General features: G+C 50.8%; 2 protein-coding genes across 12 annotated transcripts in view; both read left to right on the top strand.

Annotated features, from left to right (window-relative positions):
• LOC128421742 (zinc finger protein 665-like) overlaps window positions 1-2,690 on the top strand; it is a 168,821-nt gene extending 166,131 nt beyond the window's left edge. For all 10 annotated transcript variants that reach the window (XM_053404918.1, XM_053404914.1, XM_053404920.1 and 7 more), the window contains one exon: window positions 218-2,690. In XM_053404918.1, the coding sequence (XP_053260893.1) occupies window positions 402-1,739 (1,338 nt within the window). In that variant the 5' untranslated portion in view covers window positions 218-401 and the 3' untranslated portion in view covers window positions 1,740-2,690. The remainder of the gene's footprint in view (window positions 1-217) is intronic.
• Window positions 2,691-6,005: 3,315 nt separating this feature from the next.
• Window positions 6,006-11,359, top strand: LOC128421748 (protein SCO2 homolog, mitochondrial). 2 transcript variants are annotated; one of them, XM_053404932.1, is made up of 2 exons: window positions 6,006-6,120; window positions 10,218-11,359. In XM_053404932.1, exons 1-2 carry the CDS (start codon window positions 6,065-6,067, stop codon window positions 11,212-11,214), a joined length of 1,053 nt encoding a protein of 350 aa, XP_053260907.1. In that variant the 5' UTR covers window positions 6,006-6,064; the 3' UTR covers window positions 11,215-11,359. The 2 variants fall into 2 exon arrangements, with proteins under 2 accessions (XP_053260907.1, XP_053260906.1); XM_053404931.1 differs by lacking the exon at window positions 6,006-6,120 and having other exon boundaries at window positions 10,172-11,359.
• Window positions 11,360-13,332: the final 1,973 nt, after the last annotated feature.

Raw genomic sequence — 13,332 nt, 5'->3', positions numbered from 1 at the left:
TCTTTAAAAAATCAAGCTGCTTTATGAACATTGGTTGAGGATTAGGAAAGGTTGCTGATGCATTACTATCATTTGACATAATTGCATATTCATTTCCTGAAAGTTGGGAACATGGGTAGGAGGTGAGGGAATGTAGGAGACGTTGAAATAGGAGAAGGTGCTAATGGAGCTTGATGTGTTCTCTTTCCCTTTGTTCTCTTCCTTGAAACCAAAACAGGATTCCCTTTCCTCCCACTCTGAAGAAGGAGATGGAGAAGGCAGTCAGAACTCCAGGGGGTGGGTCACCTCCCCCCCCCATTAGGAATAGAAATTAAAATGTGTGAAATGCGGACTATGTTCATTGAATGAGCACACATAGTTCACATCAATGACCTCCAACAGGGGAGAAACCATTTAAAGGTATGGAGTGTGGGAAACGTTTCACTGATATTGGAAAACTTAGAACACATCAACGGACTCACACAGGGGAGAAACCATTTAAATGTATAGAGTGCGGAAAGGGCTTTAGTGATAATGGAAACCTTAGAAGACATCAACGGACTCACACAGGAGAGAAACCATTTAAATGTATAGAGTGCGGAAAGGGCTTCAGTCAGAATGGAAGCCTTAGAACACATCAACGGACTCACACAGGGGAGAAACCATTTAAATGCCTGGAGTGCGGAAAGAGCTTCAGTCAGAATGGAGACCTTAAATTACACCAGCGGATTCACACAGGGGAGAAACCATATAAATGTATAGAGTGCGGAATGAGCTTTAGTGATAATGGACACCTTAGAAGACATCAACGGACTCACACAGGGGAGAAACCATATAAATGTATAGAGTGCGGAAAGGGATTTAGTGATAATGGACACCTTAGAAGACATCAACGGACTCACACAGGAGAGAAACAATTTAAATGTATAGAGTGCGGAAAGGGCTTTAGTGATAATGGAAGCCTTAGAAGACATCAACGGACTCACACAGGAGAGAAACAATTTAAATGCCTGGAGTGCGGAACGTGCTTCAGTCAGAATGGAGACCTTAAATTACACCAGCGGACTCACACAGGGGAGAAACCATATAAATGCATGGAGTGCGGAATGAGCTTTAGTCATAATGGAAGCCTTAGAAGACATCAACGGACTCACACAGGAGAGAAACCATTTAAATGTATAGAGTGTGGAAAGTGCTTCAGTCAGAGTGGACCCCTCAATATACATCTACAGACTCACACAGGAGAAAAACCATATAAATGCATAGAGTGCGGAAAGAGCTTTAGTGATAATGGAAGCCTTAGAAGACATCAACGGACTCACACAGGAGAGAAACAATTTAAATGCCTGGAGTGCGGAAAGTGCTTCAGTCAGAATGCAGACCTTAAATTACACCAGCGGACTCACACAGGGGAGAAACCATATAAATGTATGGAGTGCGGAAAGGGCTTTAGTCATAATGGAAGCCTTAGAAGACATCAACCGACTCACACAGGAGAGAAACCATTTAAATGTATAGAGTGTGGAAAGTGCTTCAGTCAGAGTGGACACCTCAATATACATCTACAGACTCACACAGGAGAAAAACCATATAAATGCATAGAGTGCGGAAAGAGCTTTAGTGATAATGGAAGCCTTAGAAGACATCAACGGACTCACACAGGAGAGAAACCATATAAATGTATGGAGTGCGGAAAGAGCTTCAGTCGGAGTGGACACCTTAGAAAACATTGGCAGACACATGACGGAGAAACTGTTTAAATGTATGGCGTGTGGTAGGAGCTTCAGTCAGAGTGGAACCCTTGATTTATGTCAACAAACTCACACAAAAGACAAACATTATAAATATCAGGAACGTAGATAGAGGTTCAGTCCTAGTGGAAGTTCTAAATCAACAGACTCACGGACAGGAAGAACTTTAGGAGTTGAAACCCTACAAACCATCAACAAACTCAAAGAGGAGAAGCAATTTAAATGAAAAGATTGCAAAAAGTGCTTTATTTACAACGGAGTGTTTAAGGAACATCCAGGGACTCTCACATGGAAGAACCCATTTTGATGTCTGGAGTGCAGGATGTCTTCCTCTCAGAGTCCACTCTTTTCTTCACAGAAATGAACTCAGGAGGAAATCAGTCTTTAACACATGTTGTGTATGTGAAGTTCTGGAATTTATGTGTAAAACTGTATAGTAATGAAATATTGAAGGCAATGTCAAACAATGTGATTATGATCTAAGATATAAAGTACCTTTCGATAGAGAAGGGGTGAGGGTTTATCTGGATTTCTGGTGGTCAGTGAGGATTAGGGCTGGGCGATATATTTTTCCATATTGGTTTCTAGACCACATCATGATAACCTTTCAAAAACAATTGATATGGCAACACACCACAGATCACAGTGTCTGGGATGCTCATTTGCCTGGAAGCAGCCAGCAGAAAGCTTTGCTTCGTGAAGCCCCTGCAGATGCCGAGTTCCTGACTTCCCTCCAAAACCACAGGAAGTGAAACACACCTCCATTGCCCTGTGTCCTTCCAGCCTCTTTCCTCCCTTGCTCCCTTCTGCCGGTTTGTGTGCCTGACTTAGATATCCTGTGTAGTGTATTTCTTTACAGCTGAAACTGGATTTGCTCTCAGAAGCAAAGTTTTGTGTATCACTGGGGCCCAGGGAGAACTGTATGCTTTGAAAACTCAGTTAACTATTACTGAAGAAGTCCTTCATCCTCTGTGTGTGTTTTTGACCTCAGTGTGGGACTTGCTCTACACATGGCCCCTACCCTGCCAATACTTGGCTCAGGCCTTGGAGTTGCTGTACTCAAGCATGCGAGACGGGTGCATCTGTGTGTGACTGGTTTTTGCACCAAACTCTCTCACCCCCCCCCCCACCACATGATCTCCGAATGCTGCTTCTTCACTAGAACTTCTCCCTGCCTCCTACGTGTTCTGAAGAAAACATAATTACTGTAATTTAATGGGAGATTTCCCCCAAGCCTTATTGCAAGAGGGGGAAGGATGGGTTGCAGGTACCAGGGAAGTTTCCTGGGGGGCCCGTCTTCACTCATGAACCCCATGGCGCAACCCCAGAGCTCCTGCTTATTCTGGGGTTTGGGGAAGATAGTATTTTTCCATAGTCCCAGAAGTTATCATTCTTCCTGCCAGAGGACCAGTGTGCATATTATTATCATACTTATTTTACTGATGTTGCTGCTGTTGCTGTCATGGACTGGCTGGGTGAAAGGGGGGGAGGCACCAGCTGGCAGACCCACAAGGGAAGAAGGCTCGGAGTCCGGGTGTTGTATGCCCCCAAAAGGCTATCAAATCTCCTAGGTCTGACCAATAAAAGGTTAATTTGGTGTTGGGGGGGGGGAATCCAGGTGCGAGGCTGCTCAGCCACCCAGCTCATCAGGCAGAGCCCGTGGGTCCCTGCAGAATAAAGGAAGGAGTCCGGCCACCAACCGGAGCAAATAGCTGTAGATCAAAGTTTATTGCGCAACAGGTTGAAAGAGGAATTGAACCCCGAGGATGGGGTGACAAGGACTTTTAAAAGTTTCTATCTTATCCCAGCATACAGTTCGTGGAGCATCATTGCTACATCAGAAAAGGGGAGCATCACGACATCATTGCTACATCATCACAACATCAGAAAAGGGGAGGGTAATACATGATTCATATGCCTGTTGTCTTTGTCCATGGAGTTTTCTTGGCAGGGATACTGGAGTGGCTTGCCGGTACCTCCTCTAGGTGGATCACATTTGGTCAAAACTCTCCACTATGACCTGTCCATCTTGGGTGGCCCTGCACGGCATAGCTCATAGCTTCTCTGAGTTATTCAAGCCCCTTCGCCACGGCAAGGCAGTGATCCATGAAGGGGCAGTGATCCATAAAGCCATGGTTTTCCCAGTAGTAATGTATGGAAGTGAGAGCTGGACCATAAGAAGGCTGATCACCGAAGAATTGATGCTTTTGAATTATTGTGCTGGAGGAGACGCTTGAGAGTCCCATGGACTGTAAGAAGATCAAACGCATCCATTCATAGAATCATAGAGTTGGAATAGACCACAAGGGCCATCGAGTCCAACCCCCTGCCAAGCAGGAATCAGAGCACTCCTGACATATGGTTGTCAAGCCTCTGCTTAAAGACCTCCAAAGAAGGAGACTCCACCACACTCCTTGGCAGCAAATTCCACTGTCAAACAGCTCTTACTGTCAGGAAGTTCTTCCTAATGTTTAGGTGGAATCTTCTTTCTTGTAGTTTGGATCCATTGCTCCGTGTCCGCTTCTCTGGAGCAGCAGAAAACAACCTTTCTCCCTCCTCCATATGACATCCTTTTATATATTTGAACATGGCTATCATATCACCCCTTAACCTCCTCTTCTCCAGGCTAAACATGCCCAGCTCCCTTAGCCATTCCTCATAAGGCATCGTTTCCAGGCCTTTGACCATTTTGGTTGCCCTCCTCTGGACACGTTCCAGTTTGTCAGTGTCCTTCTTGAACTGTGGTGCCCAGAACTGGACACAGTACTCCAGGTGAGGTCTGACCAGAGCAGAATACAGTGGCACTATTACTTCCCTTGATCTAGATGCTATACTCCTATTGATGCAGCCCAGAATTGCATTGGCTTTTTTAGCTGCCGCGTCACACTGTTGGCTGCATGGCATTTAAGGACCAGGGAGTCCACACCTGCCCACCTCCTGTCCCCGAAGAACAGTACTTCTGTCTTGTCAGGATTCAACCTCAAATTGTTAGCCACCATCCATCCTCCAACAGCCTCCAGACACTCACACAGGACCTTCACCGCCTTCATAGGTTCTGATTTGAAAGAGAGGTAGAGCTGGGTATCATCTGCATATTGATGAACACTCAGCCCAAACCCCCTGATGATCTCTCCCAGCAGCTTCATGTAGATGTTAAAAAGCATGGGGGAGAGGACAGAACCCTGAGGCACCCCACAAGTGAGAGCCCAGGGTCTGAACACTCATCCCCCAACACCACTTTCTGAACACGGCCCAGGAGGAAGGAGCGGAACCACCGTATAACAGTGCTCCCAGCTCCCAGCCCCTCTAGACGGTCCAGAAGGCTCTGTGGTTTAACCCACAGCGCCACCAACATCCCTATACCCAGCCAGATAGGCGGGGTATTATTATTATTATTATTATTATTATTATTATTATTATTACCCACTCCCAGACATCACCTGCAAGGTCTCCCATCGCTCCTTTGCAAACCTGTCCACGGGGAAAAGCCTTTTTCCCCTTCGCATTCTGTTTGGCCCAAGGGTTGAATCGACCAGGGCTTGTGCAAAACTAGACAAGGAAGGGGGTTGTTGTTGTTTAGTTTGTGTCCGCCTCTTCGTGACCCCCTGGACAAGAGCACGCCAGGCCCTCCTGTCTTCCACTGCCTCCCGCAGTTTGGTCAAACTCAGGCTGGTAGCTTTGAGAACACTGTCCAGCCATCTCGTCCTCTGTCGTCCCCTTCTCCTTGTGCCCTCCATCTTTCCCAACATCAGGGTCTTTTCCAGGGAGTCTTCTCTTCTCATGAGGTGGCCAAAGTATTGGAGTCTCAGCTTCAGGATCTGTCCTTCCAGTGAGCACTCAGGGCTGATTTCCTTCAGAATGGAGAGGTTTGATCTTCTTGCAGTCCATGGGACTCTCAAGAGTCTCCTCCAGCACCAGAATTCAAAAGCATCCATTCTTTCGCGATCAGCCCAGCCTCCCATAATTAGTTGTTGTTGTTGCAGATTGGCTGTTGTTAAGGAGTTGCTGCACGCTTCCACAGTATTATTTACTTATTGCATTTGCACCGCACCGCCTTTTCTCTCTCAAGGTGAAATTATGCAAGGAAGGGGGAGAAACGGTGCAAGTGCAATAAGTAAATAATACTTTGGAAGCGTGCAACAACTCCTTAACAACAGCCAATCTGCAATAATAACAATAATAAAAACTAATTCTGGGGGGAAAGAAAAAGCCAGCCCATTCCCCCCCGCCTCGTGCGGCGCTGGAGCTCCCTCCGCTGGCCGCTCCGGGGAACAGGCAAGGCAGGGAGAAGGGGAGGGCCGAGGAGGTGGAGCCGGCGGGACACCCAAGCACGCATGCGCAGAATCGGCGAGGTCGAGCCCAAGGTGTCCGCCGGCAGGAGAACCCGGAAGTAAGGAGGAAGCACGTGGCTGGAGGGAGCAGATGCGGGGGAGGGGAGGGGGTGCATTGGGGGAGGGGAGGGGTGCATTGGGGGAGGGGAGGGGTGCATTGGGGGAGGGGAGAGGTGCATTGGGGGAGGGGATGCATTGGGGGAGGGGAGAGGTGCATTGGGGGAGGGGATGCATTGGGGGAGGGCTGCATTGGGAGAGGGGAGGGGGTGCATTGGGGAGGGGGATGCATTGTGTGGGGGAGGGGGACGCATTGCGTGGGGAGAGGGGGTGCATGGGGGAGCGGGATGCATTGGGGGAGGGGATGCATTGGGGGAGGGGAGGGGATGCATTGGGGGAGGGGAGGGGTGCATTAGGGAGGGGGGTGCATTGTGTGGGGGAGGGGATGCATTGCGTGGGGGGGAATTGGGAGCCTGCAGGGGGTCCGAGCCCTGCTTGGTTCAGGGGGGGGGAGGAGATCAGAGGGGAACCCCCCCCCAGGTTTGAGTTGGGAAAAGGAGGGAGTGGATCTGAGGAAAAGGAGAGCAGGGTTCTGGTTACAGGTAGGTAGCCGTGTTGGTCTGCCGTAATCGAAACAAAATAAAATAAATTAAGAAATAAAATAAATTCCTCCCAGTCATACCCATCTGGAGAAGTGTGCATGCACACAGAAGCTCATACCAGTATCTAACTTAGTTGGTCTCTAAGTTGCTACTGGACAGGTGGTGGGGGGGTGGAACTGGGCTAAATTTTCTTTCCCTGGTGCAGAAATGACTTCAAAGCGATCCATGGCGAGGGTCAATCCCCACCTGCTGAATTTCTGCCTGCCAGAAGGTTGACAGGTGGAGAAACCCAGCCGGAAAGGTGAAAGAGAGCAACAACTTCCGCTTCTCTTCCTCGCAGACCTTTGCCTGCCAACATCCTCGCAGGGATCGCATGATCTTTGCCTCTTTCTCCTCAAAGCGTCCCAGGGAAGGGGTTAAATTGGGGGGGGGCATTTTCACATTGCACCCCGTTCCTTCCTCCAGCAGGATCTGCTCCCCCTCCCAGTTCCCGAAAGACCTTTGAGGCTTGCCAGGGTTTTTTGAGTTAGGACCCTGTTTGAAGAGGGGGAGGGGGAGGGTCGCCCCAGAAGGGGGCCTTAGGAAAGCAGAATTATACAAATTTAAATCCTCCTTCTCGCTGGATCAGGCTAATGGCCCACCTGCTCCAGCAGGATCTGAACACGAGTGATTCTCTCCTCCTGCAGTTTCCAGCAACAGGGATCCAGCAGCAGTGCTGCCTCCAACTGCAGTGGACAGAGAACGGCCTCTGTGGAAAGGAAAGGGTGGGTTTGGGGACTGTGCCTTGGTGGTCTTGAAGCCGCCCGGAGTGACTGCCCTGAGCTGCAAAAGTGGAGATAGGAGGCCAAGAAATTAGACTTTCTGAATCCACAGCAGAAGGGAGAAGAGCGCTAGAGTGCTCCTTCTCAGTGGTTTCACATTCCATATTCCCAGATGAATGGTAATCATCATCATCATCATCATCATATAATCATATAAATAATTTATTATTTATACCCTGCCCATAAGCACCCCGGAAACGGCTGCAGGGGTCAGAGGCGAGAATCCCTTGCAGACGACCACAGTGCCTGGAGACAGGCATAATAATAATAATAATAATAATAATAATAATAATAATAATTTATACCCCACCCATCTGGCTGGGTTTCCCCAGCTACTCTGGGCACTGACTGGCAGCTGCTCCCCAGGTAGGGAGTCTCCCACTTGGAGATTAAATCTGGGGCCTTTGGGGTTCAAAATAGGTGCTCTGGATCATCATCATCACCATAATTTATTATCTATACCCAGCCCATCTGGCTGGGTTTCCCCAGTCACTCTGGGCGGCTTCCAACAAAATATTAAAATGCAGTAATGCATCAAACATTCAAAGCTTCCCTAAGGAGGGCTGCCTCCAGATGTCTTCTAAATGTCATATAGTTGTTGTTCTCTTTGACATCTGGTGGGAGGGCATTCCACAGGGCGGGTGCCACTACCGAGAAGGCCCTCTGCTTGGTTCCCGGTAGCTTTGCTTCTCGCAGGGAGGGAACCGCCAGAAGGCCCTCAGAGCTGGACCTCAGTGTCCGGGCAGAACGATGGGGAGGAGACGCTCCTTCAGGTATACAGGACCGAGGCCGTTTAGGGCTTTCAAGGTCAGCACCAACACTTTGAATTGTGCTCGGAAACGTACTGGGATCCAAAGGTAGGATCCTTGTACCCCTACTTCCCTTAACAGAAGGCTTCTTGTTAATTATTGCTATTAATTGTATTTATGGCCCACCATTTTGCGAGGAGGTAGGTTGGCTGAGAGGCAGCGGCTCCCCTGGGGACCTTCCCTGGTAAGGGGAGATTCCATAAAAGCTCCTGTTAGCATTTCCAGTCTAACATCGCTCCACTGCTCAGACGCTCTCCAATTCTTCCTTGCCTTTTTTGGAACTACCTAGCTTGAGGAAGAACCTGGTGTTTCACAAAAGCTTGCACACTGCGCCGGTGTGAGCTCCTGGGGGTTTGCTGGGGGACCGGGGACCAGTTGCTGTGGCTCTGTGCAACCTGAAACATAGGCTGGTTGAGGAGAAAACGTGGGCAGGGGGAAACCTCTGTGTGCCACACAGATAAAGGTAAAGGTAAAGGTACCCCTGCCCGTACGGGCCAGTCGTGTCCGACTCTAGGGTTGCGCGCCCATCTCACTTAAGAGGCCGGGGGCCAGCGCTGTCCGCAGACACTTCCGGGTCACGTGGCCAGCGTGACAAGCTGCATCTGGCGAGCCAGCGCAGCACACGGAAACGCCGTTTACCTTTCCGCTAGAAAGCGGTCCCTATTTATCTACTTGCACCCGGGGGTGCTTTCAAACTGCTAGGTTGGCAGGCGCTGGGACCGAGCAACGGTAGCGCACCCCGCCGCGGGGATTCGAACCGCCGACCTGACGATCGGCAAGTCCTAGGCGCTGAGGTTTTACCCACAGCGCACCCCGCGTCCCTGTGTGCCACACAGATGCAAGGGCATAAATTGAAGTGGATCAAGGCGGGTTGGGACTGCTGATTCTCTTAGATTTGTCAGCAGCCTTTGACATGGTTGATCATGATCTTTTGGACCACCGCCTCGCTGACCTGGGGATACAGGGCATAGCCCCTAAATGGCTGTGCTCTTTTATCTCTGGTCGGGGACAGAGGGTGGCCCTCAGGAGGGAGATATCGTCGCACCACTCCTTGGTGTGTGGAGTGCCGCAGGGCGCAACCTTCTCCCCGATGCTTTTTAACATCTTTATGTGTCCCCTTGCCCAGATTTTCCGGAGCTTTGGGCTGGGCTGTCACCAGTATGCTGATGACACTCAGCTCTATCTACTGATGGATGGCTATCCCGCCCTGATCTGGCCACAGTGATCCATGCGACAGTCACCTCCAGGCTTGATTATTGTAACTCGCTCTATGCGGGGCTGCCCTTGAAGCTGTCCCAGAAACTCCAGCGGGTGCAGAATGCCGTGGCGAGGCTCCTTACGGGGTCCTTGCCGCGGGATCACATTCATTCAGTGCTTTACCAACTGCACTGGCTCCCAGTGGAGTACAGGGTCAGATTTAAGGTGCTGCTTTTGACCTTTCAAGCCCTTCACGGCCTAGGACCCTCGTATCTATGGGACCGCCTCTCCTGGTATGCCCCACGGAGAGCCTCAAGGTCCATAAATAGCAACACCCTAGAGGTCCCGGGCCCTAAGGAAGTTAGATTAGCCTCAACCAGAGCCAGGGCCTTCTCAGCACTGGCCCCGGCCTGGTGGAACGCTCTGTCTCTTGAGACCAGGGCCCTGCGGGATCTGATATCTTTCCGCAGGGCCTGTAAGACAGAGTTGTTCCGCCTGGCCTTTGGCTTAGAATTAGTTTGATTCCCTCCCTCTCTTTCTTTTTCCTTTCTCCTCCTATGAAGAGATTGCACCCTAATGTTTTAATGTTGTATCTTAATCTTTTAAATTGTATTTTAATCAACTTTTTATTATTATTAGTTGTTAGCTGCCCTGAGCCTGGTCTTGGCTGGGGAGGGCAGGGTATAAATAAAAAATTATTATTATTATTATTATTAATTAAGCACATAAGGTTTTCTCCTTCCAGATTTGTCCGGATGCTTCGGTCCTTTGTCAGCCCGAGCCTCTGGCATGTGGTGCCAGGCCAGACCTCCCACCTTTGGGGGAGAAGAAGATGCCCGTTTCTCTGCAAACAAGCCAGGTGCCGCTTCCAGGCAGCCTGGCACAGCCGGCTTCCATCTTTGGTTGGTGGCACAGGTTGGCAGGCATCTCTGCTGAATCCCTTGGAAAAGGGCGCTTCTGACTCCGCAGCCCAGGGCGCTTGTCTGGGAGTGAGAGGGGCTTCGCACCCCAGCAGGACACAGCGGCACACGGCCGGCTGGAGGTCTTTCTCCCAGGGGACCCCGCAGAGCCCCTCGTCCGGCCCCCGCCTCCCGTTCAAGACTCGACTACTCATCACAGTCCTCTTTGGCGGCGGTATCCTGGCCGGCTGGCTGTACCTGCGGAAAGAGAAACTCCGGCAGGAGAAACTGAGGCGCATTGAGGAGCTGCGGAAGCTGGCCCTCGGGCAGGGGGATTTCCGGCTGCTGGACCACACGGGGCGGCCCCGCTCCAAGGCCGACCTGCGGGGCAGCTGGGTCCTGCTCTACTTTGGCTTCACCCACTGCCCGGACATCTGCCCCGAGGAGCTGGAGAAGATGAGCCGCGTGGTGGAACTGCTGGACGGCAAATCTCACCTGCCCAGAGTCCAGCCCGTCTTCATCACGGTCGACCCCGAGAGGGACGACGTGCCGGCGATGGCCAAGTACGTCCGAGATTTCCACCCACGCCTCCTGGGGTTGACGGGCACCCCAGAGCAGGTGCGGGAAGTGGGACGGGCCTTCCGGGTCTACGCCAGCGCCGGCCCCAGAGACGAGGATGGCGACTACATTGTGGACCACACCGTGATCATCTACCTGCTCAGCCCAGACGGGCTCTTCCTGGACTATTACAACCGGAACAAGACGGAGGCGCAGATCGCCAAGAGTGTGCAGGGACACATGGACACCTACCAGAGCCTCTTTGGCTGAGAGGGAGGCCTGGCAGGCGGCTCTCTCAACGCTGCTCTTTTGGGGGGGGGGTTGCTGTTTCAAGTTACAAGCTTCTGTCTTGGCACCTTGTGGTGGTGAGTTCCAGAGGCTATGTCAAGGGAGAAATTACATTGCTACTCACTGATATTCCGTGTGTTCATTTACTGGGTTACCTGGGGGAGAAGAGAGGTTTGCTTTGCTTCCTACAAAATATTTTGGGGTGCTTTTTAACAAACGCAAACATACTTCTTTGTCTGTCCGCTGTGGTTTCCAAGAGCTGCAGCAAAAGCTTTCAAGATTGCTTTCCAAAGAGCTACTGTTTGTGGATGGGCACCCCTGCTGCTCCGATTCTTTCCCTCTGAAGCACAAAGCTCCCAGGTTAAGCGCAGATGCTCCCCACTATAAAATGGGCGTCTCTGCTTGCAGCAGTTTGGTTAATCTGGGGTTCATTCGAGGGGTGAGGACCTGCTGTTCCCTCCCAGGGATGCTGGTTCCTCCCCTCTCCTGCAGTCTGACAGACAGCCACAGCAGCTGCTAATTTTGACCAATCTTGCCTTCCATTAAGTTTTAAAATATCTTTTAAGATCATCCGAGTTGGGGACCATCACATTTTGCAACAGTGAAATCTGGTTTAAATATGCTGTTGTCTGGCCTGAATCTCACCCCCCCCCCCATCTGAGCTGCAGTCTGAGAAAGAGAAACATCTCTGTCCCTTCTCCATACATGCATTTTATATCCTCCCCTTTTCTCTCCCCCCTGCCAAACTGAGAAGTCCCAAACATCTTTGCTCTTGGCACTGCTGCAGCCCTTTGATCAGCGCCAGCGTTTGAAATTCACCTGGGCGCATTTTGCACCTGGTGGGTGGCGCTGTGGGTTAAACCACTGAGCCTAGGACTTGCCGATCAGAAGGTCGGCGGTTCGAATCCCCGCAACGGGGTAAGCTCCTGTTGCTCTGTCCCAGTTCCTGCCAACCTAGCAGTTGGAAAGCACCTCAAAGTGCAAGTAGATAAATAGGTACCACTCCGGCAGGAAGGTAAACGGCGTTTCTGTGCGCTGCTCTGGTTCGCCAGAAGCGGCTTAGTCATGCTGGCCACATGACCCGGAAGCTGTATGCCGGCTCCCTCGGCCAATAAAGCGAGATGAGCGCCGCAACCCCTGAGTCGGCCACGACTGGACCTAAAGGTCAGGGGTCCCTTTACCTGCCACTTGCGGCCAAGTGAAGATGCCCGGGCACCAGGATGCCACCTGATGTCTTGACCACCTGGAGATGTATTTCTGGGGATCCATGGATCTTGACTGTTTTCACACCCTAGCAACGTATTCTGCAGAATTCTAGTGGATATATATGTTACCTCCACACATTTAGAATGAATTTCAGGGACCAAAATGTTCTGTTTTTCAAGCCGCCTGGCCCCCAAATGGCAACGAGGCGTTCTGTTTTGGCGACGGTAGCCCTGGGGTAAGGAGCCATTTGGCGCCTAGCTGATATATCTGAGTTTCTAACACTTGAATGTCTTCCCAGTGTTTCTGGACTTTGACTTGATTTCCCACCAGCCCCAGCCTAGCGGCCAGAGATGATGAGTTGCTGTCCAGCCACGGCCAGAATGTCACAGAGAGCCTACTCTCTGGGCATCATTTCGACTGCCTTCTCTGGTGGCACGCATTGTGGAAGCCTCTCCGCAGTGGTTTGCTGGGTACATGCAGACCTCCTTTTATTTGTATGCCAGCTTTCCACAGCTCAAACTGCGCTCATGGCAGCTTACAACATGGAACTCCCCCCCCCCCCCCACATAACTACAACAAGAGTAGTCAAACAGTAAGCAAAATATAACAGTAATACCTTGGGTTACAGACGCTTCAGGTTGCGTTTTTTCAGGTTACGGACCGCTGAAACCAGAAGTACCGGAACAGGTTACTTCTGGGATTTGGCGGTTGCACATGCACAGAAGCGCTAAATCGTGCTTTGTGCATGTGCATAAGCGCCCAATTAACAACGCACATGTGCGCAGACGCGCTGCTGCGGGTTGCGAACACTGGGTTGCGAACGTGCACCCCGCACAGATAATGTTCGCAACTGGAGCATCCACTGTACAGTGGTACGAACGCTTCAGGTTACGA

This window comes from Podarcis raffonei, chromosome 10 (genome assembly GCF_027172205.1).
Source record: "Podarcis raffonei isolate rPodRaf1 chromosome 10, rPodRaf1.pri, whole genome shotgun sequence".
Lineage (NCBI taxonomy): Eukaryota > Metazoa > Chordata > Lepidosauria > Squamata > Lacertidae > Podarcis > Podarcis raffonei.
The sequence above is the reverse complement of the archived record's forward strand: the minus strand, read 5'-3'. Positions and strand labels throughout refer to the sequence as shown.